Source organism: Scyliorhinus canicula, chromosome 7, assembly GCF_902713615.1.
Source record: "Scyliorhinus canicula chromosome 7, sScyCan1.1, whole genome shotgun sequence".
In the NCBI taxonomy this organism is placed as follows: Eukaryota; Metazoa; Chordata; class Chondrichthyes; order Carcharhiniformes; family Scyliorhinidae; genus Scyliorhinus; species Scyliorhinus canicula.
Window position 1 is genome coordinate 62,584,044 of NC_052152.1, and position 13,923 is coordinate 62,597,966.

Here is a 13,923-nt window from a genome sequence, read left to right on the forward strand (position 1 = left end):
GGTGTCAGAGTAGTGGAGGAGAGCTAATGTGGTGCCACTTTTCAAAAAGGGTGGTAGAAATAAACTAGAGAATTATAGACCAGTGAGTCTCACATCAGTGGTCGGTGAACTATTGGAGAAAACGCTGAAGGAGAAAATGAATCTCCATTTGGAGAGGCTAAGTTTGATCAGGGCTAGGCAGTATGACTTTGTCAGGGGGAGGTCATGCCGAATGAATGTGATGGAATGTTTTGAAGAGGTGATTCGGTGTGTAGATGCGGGTAGTATAGTTGATGTAGTTTATGTGGATTTTAGCAAAGCCTTTAGCAAGGTCCCACTTGGGAGACTGATGAAGAAAGCAAAAGCACAGGGATGCAGAGTAACTTGGCAAGTTGGATCCAAAACTGGCTTAATGGTAGGAAACAGAGGGTGCTGGTTGAAGGCTGTTTGTATGACTGGAGGCTGGTGTCCTGTGGCCTACCACAGTACTAGGTTCCTTATTGTTTGTGATACATATAACTGTTATAGATGAGAATGTTGGGGGGGGGGATGATAAGTAAGTTTGCGGATGACACGAAGATTGGTTACTAGTGATGAAGAAGATCTTAGGTTTCAGGTACATATGGATGGGTTGATCAGATGGGCAGTCAGTGGCAGATGGAATTTTACCTTGAAAAGTGTGAGGATATGCACTTTGGAAAGAGTAACAAGACAAGAGCGGACATAATGAATGGCATCCAGAGTTGCTGGAGTGTGGAATGCAGTGTCGGGGAGCGTAGCAGAGGTAGGAAACATCGCAACTTTTAAAAACTACATTGATGAGCACTTGAAATGTCCTACGATTCAAGGCTATGGGCCAAATGCTGGAAAGAGGGATCAGTGCAGAGTTAGTGTATTTTTGTCAGACATTTCGATGGACTGAGGGTCTCTTCTGTACTGTATGACTCAATGACCTAAGTATTTGCTTTCATATATAAAATACACCTCTGAATTTTGAAATCAGAAATAAAGAATAAAATTCAATTCAAACTGCAAATATTGCCGAGCATCTGGTTTTGTAGTTTTATTTCAAACTACCCTTAATTCAATTTCTTGGTTACTTCTGATTGTTTTATTTGTAACAATTTATTTCGCATCAAACTTTGACAGTTTCTATTTTCCATGATGGAAAATAAAACATATAGTTGAGTAACAGCTTATTGGGAAAATTGGCATATTGCTTTAGACATTTTAAAAGACCAATGGCTGTGTTTAATCTTCAATCAAAGCAAAGTTCCCTGGCCATGTTCTTCCATTAAAGCGTAACTCTGAAACTAGTTAATGTACAATTACAGCAAATTTCTATGTTGAACATACATGAGGGTGTATTGTGTGGCTCAGTGCTTCCAGCATACTACATACAATGGGAAACATATCAGAGATGTAATGGTGGCCAGTGAGCCCAATGTAATCTTCCATACATTAGATGCCTCACCTTTGCAGATCCTGTCTTAAAACATTCTATAGCAGGATTGTTAATTTAGATATCTACCTAGTTGTACCAAAAGGGCAGTGGAGTGATCTATTTTACTGTACCCCAGAAGTCCTTAAATTACGAATATTCATTTTCATAGATTCTTTTCCTGTGTCCATTAATGTGTTTGCCCAATTGTCTGTTTTTTATTCTTCATCAATCTTTTGCCTATGTGGGCACTTAACCTTTGATTCCATTGTCCTTAACCTTTGCCATAATGTCTTTGTGTGACTGCTTTACAGACTGCTTTTGAATGCCGATACAACACATTACACAATATTTAATTTACTTAATACAGAAACAGGCCATTTTGCCCAACAGGTCATTTTTCTTCACCTAAACCATCAATATACCTTTCTATTTCCCTCATGTAACTATTTGCTAGTTACTCATGGATATAGTTGCTCCTTAAATGCATCAATGCTACTTGGCTCAACTATTCCTTGTGGCAGTAAGTTCCACATTGTAACCAATTCTTCCTGAATTCGATGTTGGACCAATGAGTGACCATCTCATATTTATGGCCCTTAGTTCTGGTCTTGCCTGCAAGTGGAAATATCTTCTCCGTAATTGAGTACGGGGATAGGGTGGAGGCATGGGCATAAATAGGGAGCTCCTTCCAAGGGCCAGTGCAGACTCGATGGGTCGAAGGGCCTTTTTCTCCACTGTAAATTCTATGATTCTATGTCTACCCTTAGCAATCCCTTTCATGGGGTGCAATTCTCGCAAAAGAGTGGTCTGGCGGGACACGGGGTGTGATTCAGATTACAATCTAGATCACAATCCACCCAAACTTAGAAATGTTTTTAGAGCCAGTGTGAACTGCACGAGAAATGTGATTTGTGAGACCCAAACATGCCGGCAAGGTTGGATCATCAGAGATCAGGCCGCCATTTTTAAAGTGCGCTCTGATCTCAGAATAGCCCCACAGCACCCCTCCCCCTTCTCGCGAATATGATCCTCCTTTCTCGCCGACTAAGAATCACCCCCTCCCAGTTGCTGTCATCAGGCACACCCTCCCTTCAAAGTGAACAACACCCCACCATGGGGTCACCAAAGGCCCCCTTCCTTTCAGGGACCTCCCCTCAGCACCCCCTCCACTCCAGGAACCTCCCCTCCCACCTCAGTCCCCCAATTCAGGCATTGCCCCTTGGCAGTGCCAAACTGGCAAGTTGACAGTGCTAGGGTGTCAGGACCCACCCTGGGGCTACAAAGACCTACACACCTCCTGGCATGGTCAGCACTTCTATCCAATGAATTTAAAGGCAGCTGTAAGAAGGTCCTCATCGAAGAACCTTTGCCCTTCAATGTCTGAATGGTGTCAGCTGCTTCTATGGTGGAAATGTACCTCCACCTCTAAACAAATGCACTCTGCACACCTGCTTTTTCAGGGAAGCACTTCAGACTTTAAACAAATCCACTATAAAAAAGCACTCAAGTCAGAGTGCTTGCTCTCTCTAGGAAGCTCTTCAGTGCAGAAAAAATACAGTCGAACAGACTCAAAAGAGGAAGCACTTCAGAGTTAATGGACCGGGAAGTGCTAAAAAAAACAAACAAAACGAATATATCTTTTGAGGTAGCCTTCAGCTGTCAATCAAGAGGCTTGTAAAAGTCAATGGAGTGTGAAGTTGAATGCAAACAAACAAGTACAAAGGGATAAAAGGCACAGTGCAGTACTGAAACCGCAGAACCTATTGAAAGTTCAAAAAGAGTGAAATACTTCTCCAAACTGCAGAATGGCTCTATCCTGTGAGAGGACTTTAGGACATGTCAGGCTGGAGCGGAGCTTTGTCCTGTTATGGGGTGTTAAACTGAAAGAAAGCAGACTTCAAATGTTCACAGATCCAAAGTGATCCCCATTCCGTGGAGACCCCTGACCTGGTCCCCTCCAGCACCTCCTCCTCTCAACCTCCATACAACACAAGCGAAGCTCCGCCCCCATAATCTTAAAGACCTTTATCATGCCCTCACACAGTCTTCTCTTTTCTGGAGCGCAGCCTTTTCCATTTTCATGATATATATAGAACTGAGAGGTTACATCATTTACCACATTCCCGTTGTTTGCCAGAATGACAATGTTTTTCTTGAAGAATTTTCTTCAATTAATCAAATACAGCCTGCACTTTACCTTGACTAGGTACATACATTATTTTACTCAAGGCAAAATAAGTTACCAGTTGTATTGGGCGTATTGACGTGATTGAGCTATCTCTTCCACCCCAGCCAGTATAGTTTCTGTACACTCCTTTTTCTAGAATATACTGCTCTCCAGAGTAATGTTCTTCATGATACGCCACCCACCTAATATAGAGATACATTTTGATGGTTAGTTCATTGTGATATGGCACTTGTGATATTTGATTCTAGACAAATTGTAAAAATACTTACACTCCATTTTTTACTTCAATTGACCGAGTCTCAGTTCCGTATCCTATACTTTCCAAGTGTGGTATGGCATGAGTAACAAAAGCGTCATTGCCTTTTTTTAAGTCTGCTTCCTCAAATAAAATGATTTCAGATTTCATATAATCCTGGTGAATAAAATGGTTAAAATGTTATCATTAGTAAACACATTCCACACAAAGGGCTGAATTTTACCTGCCTCTGGTGGGAGTATTTCCCTTGGAGGGGTGGCACGAAAAATAGGGTGGATGCTCATCCGATCACCTTCCCATCTGCCCCCGAGCTCACCCCAATAATATGGGGGCGGGTGAGTGTTGAAATTGGCAGCCTGCCAGTCATTTTTAAATGAGCAAATAAAGGTCACTTAGGCTTGTTAGCAAGCCATTTGACCCAATAATATACTGCCCACACCATAAAACATGTGGTACCAGAGTCACCTCACAAAAATGCTCTCCATGCCTTTGTTCATGGCGCAGAGGGGTTTCCTGTATAGGATGTTGGCGCACATCCTTCCCCTCCTTGCCCTCACCTGCTACCCAGACACACCCTGGTGTGTCTTGTTGTCACCTGGTGGCTAGGTCTCTGGTTGAAGCTTCTCTATGAGGGAGTCTCCCCGCTTTGCCATTGTGGACGTGGTATGGAGGGTGTTGCACCCATCAGTCCAATACAACTGGAGGATGTGTTCTTTCACAGACTCCCTTTTTGCACCCTTGTGGAGTCTGTGAACCACACGTATATTAATTGTTATAGGCTGCACCCACTTTCTAGTCTCCTGAAAAACCTTTTATTTAGGTTCTGTTAGCATTTCAGTTACACACACTTCATCTTTGGGCACCCAGTGAGGAGAAGATCAGAGAGAGAGGATGACATCCTCGTGAAGCTGTTCGTGGGCCTGGTTAAAGTTGCCATCAACAGGTCAGACAGCGGGCAATCGAGGGGGTCGTCCGATACAATTGTCTGCCCCTAGCTCGTGGCTACGTTTACGACCGGGGGTCCTTGGACCAGCAGTACGCTGTGTCCGCTGGCTTGATGGAGGCCTTCCATGCCCGGTGGGGCACAGTGGGAACTGGGGTGCTTTATTGACACCCTTAATCACCTTTTGTTTTAATGTTTTATGTTTCCCTTGGAATTTGTTTTTGCTGGATGCATTATTCCTTAAGGGGCTGCCTCTTTATTTTGTCCCCTAATTTATTAATTTAGATGAACTGATTTACACCAAAATAGGATATAATATTTAGTGTGGACAGTAGGGTTGGAGCAGGAAGGTAAGTTTTTAAACCGAGATGTTTATAGGATGGGATGGAAAGGAGTGGGTCACTCTGCTGGGGCTGCCCTTTGTCGAATGCAGCATCAGCCCCCCCCCCCCCCCCCCTCCCCCCCTCCCCCTGTGCCCCTGCCTAGACTGAACCTGTCCTTCCTATCTACTGTCCCCATCAAACCCACCCCTTCACCCAACACTGTGCATCTCCCTAACCTTCCCAAACCATCCAGGCCACACCTGCTCTAGGGAGTCTTGGTGTCCTATCTTCACCAGAGTCCTGGCAGGTGCCACTGTCGCTTGCTGGCGCTGCCGGGACTGATGGAGATGCTGGCCAGTTGGACTGACCGGCAGCTCCACAGGTTGGGACACCTGCCCCATGAGGTGGGGGGGGGGGGGGGGTCCCCACTCATCTCCAAAACGAATTGGCAGCAGAAATTATAGACCATAGGACTAAAGACTCTGCTGGCTCTTTCAAAGAGGCAGCGGTGCAACTGACCACATTCAAAATGTTACCATTCTGTTCATATCTAATGACTCCACTTAGAACCACAAAATTCTTACTGTGCAGCAGGAGCCATTCGGCCCATCGAGTTTGCACCAGCACTCTGAAACAGCACCCTACCTGGGCCCACTCGCTCGCCCTATACCTGCAACGCCACCTAACTTGCACACCTTTGGACACTTGCACACCTTTGGACACTTGCACACCTTTGGACACTAAGGGGCAATTTAGCATGGCCAATCCACCTAACCTGCACATCTTTAGACTGTGGGAGGAAACTGGAGAACCCGGAGAAAATCTACGTAGATACGCGGAGAAAGTCTAAACTTCACACGGACATTCGCCCAAGGGTGACATTAAACCCGGGTCCCTGGTGCTGCAGGCGGCAGTGCTAAACACTGTGCCACTGTGCCGCCCTTCAGTGAATCCTCCTCCTCAATGCTTTCAATCTCCATCTCTCCTCTTATTTTACTGCATTCCCAACATTCCACTGTAGGCTATCTCCTTAAGCCCATCTTATTTCCCATTCCACCCTCACTTCCAACATCAAGTATGAGAAGCTTAATAACCTTTATGCCACTAAGGTTGAGGCCATTTATTATGCCTCCCTGTTTTCCCTTTTTTGTTGGCCCACCAAGCTAATCCTCTCACCAGCTTTGTCCTTGCCCTAATGCTGAACCAGTATCCTTTTTATAATTTCTCTCTTGACCCCATTCCTGCTAAACAGCTAACCACCCAATTTCCTTCCTTCAGTCCCCTGCTGGATGTAAAATATATCCCCTTTTCAAAACCCTCAATGTCCAATTAGGGCATCAATTTCCCAATCTCTGGGTCTCTTCTATCCTTTTCAAAGCACGTTTGCCTCTTTTATTCCTGCAACATATTGTGTCTGGGCACTGGTAGATGATCAGGTGCTCACCCTGTATCCTAACCCAGAGAAATGACTTTTTATTACAACAGATTTGTGTTATTAAAGGACTCAAACAAACAGAATTTAATTCAAACTCAGGTATATTTGTACAAACAACTAGTTGCGTTTCTGTATTTTGTGCAACATTTATTGAACCAAAATGCAACCACATGGTGATGCATCTTTCTGAAAGAGATGTTAACAAGTGATTACCAAACTGTGGGTCATGACACCCGATGGGCCACAGAAACAGCGTTTGAATGTCAGAAGTTACCCCTCCTCCGAGGCACCAAGGGCAGCAATGAAGAGGAGACAGTGGCATGATAGCCATTGACTCACTGTGTTGATAGCGCCAAACAGCAAAGGGATGGATGGTGAGCCCAAAGCACCCTTTAATCTTTGGAAACAAAGTGCTGAGCAGGACCAGGATGTTCATGTGCTGACTAAGTGCTGGCAGAGGCAGGCAAATGTGACTCAGTGACTGTAAGAAAAACTACGCAGTCATATGGCTGAGCGAGCAAGGTAAAAGGCGGCTTCAAACTTTATCATGTTTCTGCTCCTGTCTGCTGTTGTATAGTCTCTTTATCCAGGGTTTGGGACTCTACTTGTCTGTTGTACAGGCCCTTGCCCTCAACTGGTGACTCTACTTATCTACGTTTTTATTATTGAGTATTATTATTATTATTATGCATCTTCTTATATAAATTCATTGCTCATGTCATCAGCAAGTGCTGTGACATCATAGTTGTTTTTGTTGTTACTTGTGTATATTCGTATTTAACTGTCGTTAGTTCTAATTCTATGCTTTTACTTTTATTTCAATGATTAGCTAGTTGCTCCTGTTTTTGAGTCCATAATGTAATTTGAACTTTGTTATTTTTAATATGTGAAAGAAGATATTAGCTTTCACCACATCGATTTGGCTACCTTTTTGTGGTCGAGTTACCACTTTTGTACAGCCTCCTTACCCTGGGAGGATGACTCTACTTGTCTGCCTGTTGTACAGGCTACTCACTCTGGGCTGGTGATTCTATGGGTGTGATTCTCCTGATCAGCTGGATTCTCCACTGATGTGATTCTCCATTGCACCAGCAGTGCACTCACACCCTTGGGTTTCCCAGTGACGTGGAGTGGTCACAATGGGAAATCCCATTGGAAGTTAGCAGGAATGGAGAATTACGCTGCCGGCGGGGGCATGCCATCATGGAAAACCTTGCTGGTGGACTGTAGAATCCCACCCCGAATGCTCTCGCCAGTGGGAAAACCAGAATGATTCCCATTGGCACTAGGAGTGACATTGATGTGTCATTCAATGGCACTTAGAACCTCAATCAGATTTTCAGTGCCATTGGCACACAGGGGTTCCTGCTGGACCAGCAGTGCCACCTGTTCAGACCTGTACTAATCAGCACCCTTGTGAGGCCCTGCCAGTGTTGCCAGTGTCTCTCGGGAACTGGGAGAAAGCGGCCTCAACCTGTCCCATTTAAATATCATTACCTGGCTCACGCCCAGTGTGGACATGATCCTGATTGTGCCAGGTGCCACGAGGACTCGTGTATGGTTTTGCGCCTGCTTCAAAGCCTGTTTTTGACCTCCATCGTGATGCTCCTGGTGAAATGGGATTGGCGCCGGGCTCAACGCAGCGGGAAAATCACAACCCTTGCCTTCAGTTGCCTCGACCCCAAGCTCTGGAGTTCGCTTCATAGCCCTCTCTGCCTCATTTAAGGCACTCCTTAAAACCTACCCTTCTGACCGAGCCTTTGGTTATCTGACCTTATTGGCAGGATTTCCTGCCCGTCCATGGTGGAGGCAACCTGCCAGTGGCGGCAAGGATCTCCTGGTCCCACGTCGTTTACGCCCTCTACCACCGGGGAACCTGAGGCGGTGGAGATCCTGCAGAGGGATTGGAAGATCCCGGTGGTGGGAGGCGCTGGAAAACTTTGGCCTATCATCTGATGTTGCTTGGTTGCATATTCTGTTTTAAAATGCTCCTGTGAGATTTCGTGGGATGCTAAATTTTTGAAGTTGTTGTATAGAGCAACACACCCGTGCTTTTTTGGAGAAAATGTAACACCAATATTTATGTGCGCACCAGCATGGACTAAACTCAGCCCTGGGTAAAACATACCTGATCCCTCAGCGCATGCTTATTCTTTGTACAAAGTTCAAATGCACAGAATTTAATTGTGTTATCAGTTCCAATGTATAAACTTAACCCATACCATGATCATTAATTTTTGAGTATAGTCCAATTACATTCTGAAATGTTATTTCTCAGTGTTTGGTGTCATCAAACGTAAGCTTCGATCTTAACCTAACGAATCTGACAACAAAATTGTCCCCTTAATATGAGCTTGTTTGAAGTCAATAAAGCATAAAATCAATTGAGTGTAAATGGGCATCCAGACCAAACATGCCAATTCTTACTGGGTGCTTTAGATTAAACTGTGGCTTTATCATAGATCATAGAATTTACAGTGCAGAAGGAGGCCATTTGGCCCATCGAGTCTGCACCAGCTCCTTGAAAGAGCACCCTATCCAAGGTCAACACTTCCACCCTATCCCCATAACCCAGTAACCCCACCCAACACTAAGGGCAATTTTGGACACTAAGGGCAATTTATCATGACCAATCCACCTAACCTGCACATCTTTGGACTGTGGGAGGAAACCGGAGCACCCGGAGGGAACCCACGCACACACGGGGAGAATGTGCAGACTCCGCACAGACAGTGACCCAAGCCGGAATCGAACCTGGGACCCTGGAGCTGTGAAGCCATTGTGCTATCCACAATGCCACCGTGCTGCCCTTTAATGTTAATAGATTTTTTTAAACGACCTAACGCACCTCGGTTTCACATAGATAACCTATGATATTATATAAAGCTTCACATCTGCACCCTTTACTATTTGAGATAGAAAAACAACACACAGACAGATACATTGCCAATAATTAATAATTGTTTCATTTGGTCAGACGTTTTGAAATGCCATCCATTCCATTCAGCAATATGTTTCAGATGTAATTTTGAATTTGTTTGAAAATCCGTAAGAAATTACTATACATCTTAAAAGATCATCAGTTTTAATAACAGGCAACGGTTTTGCACATTTGCACTTTTGACTAAAGCTGTAACCTGGGTTTAACTTTGATTGCTAACACCCAACTGTCTTGCATAGTTTTAGCAGACTCTATCTAGCACAATGCATCTTCATAGATTGTAAGAGAAATGAGTATTACTGTGCTGTACTTTAAATTTTTATGTAGTCCTTTAACCCATTGCAGTGATTACTAGCCATCTTGAATTAGATGCTGCAAATATTAAGAGATCTAGAAACAAATATAACATCATTACAGGACGCCCTCTTTAAAAATATGTTTTTACAAACTTCAGAAAAGTGTGACCCCCATAATGTAACTAATCCCAGAGTCATGAGTTGCAATGTCTTCTGCAACAGGATTACCAATGTATATTGCCATTTAATTCACCATGTCAAATGGAGCTGTGTCCACAGGTACAGAATTAATCTTAAAGAAGAGAAAAAGCTGATCATGCTATCCTAATAGGCCACGCATTGTAAAACACCAATGTCTATGGAGGAGCCAGGGTCTAGCTCTGACGGCTTTTTCTCCCAACTCATGGATGAGATATGTAGCTGGATTCTCCAGTCCCCCAGCCATGTGTTTCTCGGTGGCGTACCATTCACTGGCAGTGGGATTCTCTCTTCTCACCGCTTGTCAATGGGATTTCCATTGAAGCCACCTCATGCCACCGGGAAACCTGGGGCAGGGATGTGCTGAAAGCGGAAAAATTGAATCCCAGCCGCTGCAGAATTCTGGCCATAATGTCAGGATGCGAAGAGTTTCAGTATCTATATCACTTAGTCAAAATAGTCTAATATTAATAGTAACTCACAGCCTGAATAAATCGCATGGATTGTACTGTGCTGTCAAATCCACCCCAAGCCTGCCAATTCTCATATTCTCCCTCTTCCAGGAGATACTGGTGTCCTCTGTAACATTCTTTTTCATAACAAACCCATCTGAAAAGCAAAGCATTCATTTACAACATTGATTAAAACAATGTTGTCAGCAGGAAAGAAATATTCAAACAGCATGTCCCTTTTGCTATTCACAATGGTGACTGTACCCAACTCTTGAAAACCTCTAAACACATTAGATATGATTCTGATTGGATGATATATTTTTATTTGTTCATGGGACATGGGCATTGCTGGCTGTGCCAGCATTTATTGGTTATCCCTAATTGCCCTTGAGGGGGTAGTTAAGAGTCAAGCACATTGCTGTGGCTCTGGAGTCACATGTCGGCAAGACCAGGTAAGGATGCCAGATTTCCTTCCCTAAAGGACATTAGTGAACCAGATAGTTTTTTTACGACAATCGACGATGATTTCATGGTCATCCTTAAACTTTTAATTCCTGATTTTTATTGAATTCAAATTTAACTATCTGCAGTGATGGGATTCGAACCCAGATCCCCTGAGCATTACCCTGGGTTTCTGGTTTCTAGACCGGTGACAATACCATTATGCCACCGCCTCCCCATGTTGCTAAGTAATCCTCAGTATGTTAAGAATTATGCTGACAACCAATTTAACTTGCCAGTCAGGAACTCAGTGTGGTGCATCTGTGTGTACTGGAAGCTCCCTATTTTGAATACATAGGCCCCATTCTTTGCAGACAGAAAGAACATGTACACATATTGCACCTGTTTCAGCTAAATAAAAAAGTCACACCATTCGCTAGTTTATTCATCAGTGCAATCAGAGTGAAGTTGCCTGGTTTAAATTCCAAACAACGTTTGGCTGTTAACTGCCAAGTCACCATCAACTGCTGCATTTTCCAAGGTCAGCCTTCCACCAATCAGAGGCCACTTGCCAACCAATCAGCACTCTCTTCTAATACAGTATAAATTTGAAAATGTTCCTCACATTGTATTCTTGTGAATGCTCTCTTGAGTGAAAGATGAAAAATTTCAGCAAAAATGTCTATTTTTTCAGCAATATTCAAATTCTGAACTACCAATAGACTATATAAAAGAAATATTCTTTGACGTTTCAGTTTTTCAAAACATAAATAGATTTCCTTTAATACAATATGGACAGATTTTCACTGCCATTACAGCTGTAAAACTAGCAGTTGTAGATGTGCTGTTTGTTATATACCTGTCTAGTTTTCCCTTTCATTGAAATTAGAAAGGAAGCTCAGGATGGCCATCTGTGTCAAAAATGGAAATTGTCCTATAGAACCTGAGCGAATACTCCTCAATCAGTGTGCAAAGAAATGTTGATATAAACATTCTCAGTTTATCCAAAGGATATTCTTTAATTTCCAGACAGAGCCCAATATTCACTGTTTGACTGTTGTTTGGAAAATAAAGTAGTTTTAACATAGAACATAGAACAGTACAGCACAGAACAGGCCCTTCGGCCCTCGATGTTGTGCCGAGCAATGATCACCCTACTCAAACCCACGTATCCACCTATACCCGTAACCCAACAACCCCCCCCCCCCCCCTTAACTTTACATTTTAGGACATTACGGGCAATTTAGCATGGCCAATCCACCTAACCCGCACATCTTTGGACTGTGGGAGGAAACCGGAGCACCCGGAGGAAACCCACGCACACACGGGGAGGACGTGCAGACTCCACACAGACAGTGACCCAGCCGGGAATCGAACCTGGGACCCTGGAGCTCTGAACCATTTATGCTAACCACTATGCTACCGTGCTGCCCCAATACAAGTTTGTATTGATAAACTTTAGAATTAAGCTATAGTTTTAAGTGGGTTTAATTTAATGTCTCTGTGCCTAGAAGGGTAAAACCTGTAGTTAGATTTATGTTGGACATAGGTGCTTGTATGTGTGTGAATTGGTTTCAATTCCAACTGTGATTCTATTGTGCTTAAGGAGGGGAAGGCATGAAGAATAAATAAATCAGCAGTGGTTCCTTAACGGAGCAACTGGAGCCTTGTAAGGTCGAGAAGCTATTAAGTTTTAGTTTAGCAAATTGTATTGCAGTTGGAGATAGGTAGTGAGAGAGAAAATGGAAATGAATATCACTCATTGTCACAAGTAGGCTCCAATTGAAGTTACTGTGAAAAGCCCCGAGTCGCCACATTACGGCGCCTGTTCGGGGAGGCTGGTACAGGAATTTAACCGTGCTGCTGGCCTGCCTTGATCTGCTTTCAAAGCCAGTGATTTAGCCCTGTGCCAAACCAGTCCCTGAGAAGACGGCTTCAACAGCTCTGCTAGAAGTAGTTGGTTTTAGAAGGCTAAAAAGGAACACCTCTCAGCTTTGCTGGAACAAAAGCCATACTATGGAGTAATAGTTAAGAAAACAGATGTGGAAATCTAAAGTCCAGCTAATTGAGGAAACTAAAGAAGTTTCCAAGAACTCTAGAGTTAACAGATCAGAGGAAACTGGGAAGCAGAAGATATTACAGTCCCGTAAAGCCACAGAGTTGAAAAGGCATTGAAGATCATGAGAGGCCAGAAAGGTATCTGCAGTTGTGTTAAGGTTTATGAGAAATTACTACAATTTGGGAAACATGATTTGAAATAATTGTGGAAGTCAGTAGCTGGACCTTAGAGTTTATGTAAAAGTCTTTAAGACAAAGAAGATTTGAAAATGTGACTTTTGAAAGTAGAATTTGAAATCACTCATGTGGAAGCCAAGGTTCAGTGACACAAGGTGGCTCACAGTATAAGAATTATCTGGGAGATTTTAAAGAGAAATCCACCAACATTGGGTTCAGAGAGGAATGTGTTAAAATGTAGTTTGTAACCCATGTTAATCCTAAAACCTATGTGTAATTGTTAAACTAAAAGGAGAGTAAAGGAGTATTATAATCCAATTTTTTCATGTTTAATAAATGTTTTTTTCTTGTTGTTAAAACTAATTAGCAGTCCTGTGAGTCTGTTCTTCCATGTTTTATAAAATAAAGTAAAAGCTATGGAAGCTGAGATCTTCTCGTGCAGTTATACCATCAAGTGGGATCGTAAAACTGTCAGACATACTGGTATAATATATAATACTCACTCACACACAATAGGTGTGCTTATATAACTGAATTAGATCACTATCTGATTATCACAATGGGAAATGCCTGGAACATTCAAAGATAAACTAACAGACAAAACATCATACAGCCTCGTGTTAATCGTCCTCAATATATGCATTGTATTTAAACATACCAATGATATAATTTTGTCCTGTGACAATGGAATTGGTGGCATTGTAAAACATGCAGTAAACATGTGCAGTCATTTATTATTGTACCTTTGTTTTTATCAATTAGACAAACTAAAACTACTCAAAAAGAAATCAA

The 13,923-nt window shown here is 43.0% G+C and overlaps 1 protein-coding gene across 1 annotated transcript in view; it reads right to left on the reverse strand.

Annotated features, from left to right (window-relative positions):
• LOC119969033 overlaps positions 1 to 13,923 on the reverse strand; it is a 139,018-nt gene that overhangs the window by 49,168 nt on the left and 75,927 nt on the right. Inside the window, exons 13-15 of the mRNA XM_038802174.1 lie at positions 10,486 to 10,612; positions 3,881 to 4,023; positions 3,667 to 3,793 (exon numbers count right to left, since the gene is read on the reverse strand). Of these exons, the coding sequence (XP_038658102.1) occupies positions 3,667 to 3,793; positions 3,881 to 4,023; positions 10,486 to 10,612 (397 nt within the window). The remainder of the gene's footprint in view (positions 1 to 3,666; positions 3,794 to 3,880; positions 4,024 to 10,485; positions 10,613 to 13,923) is intronic.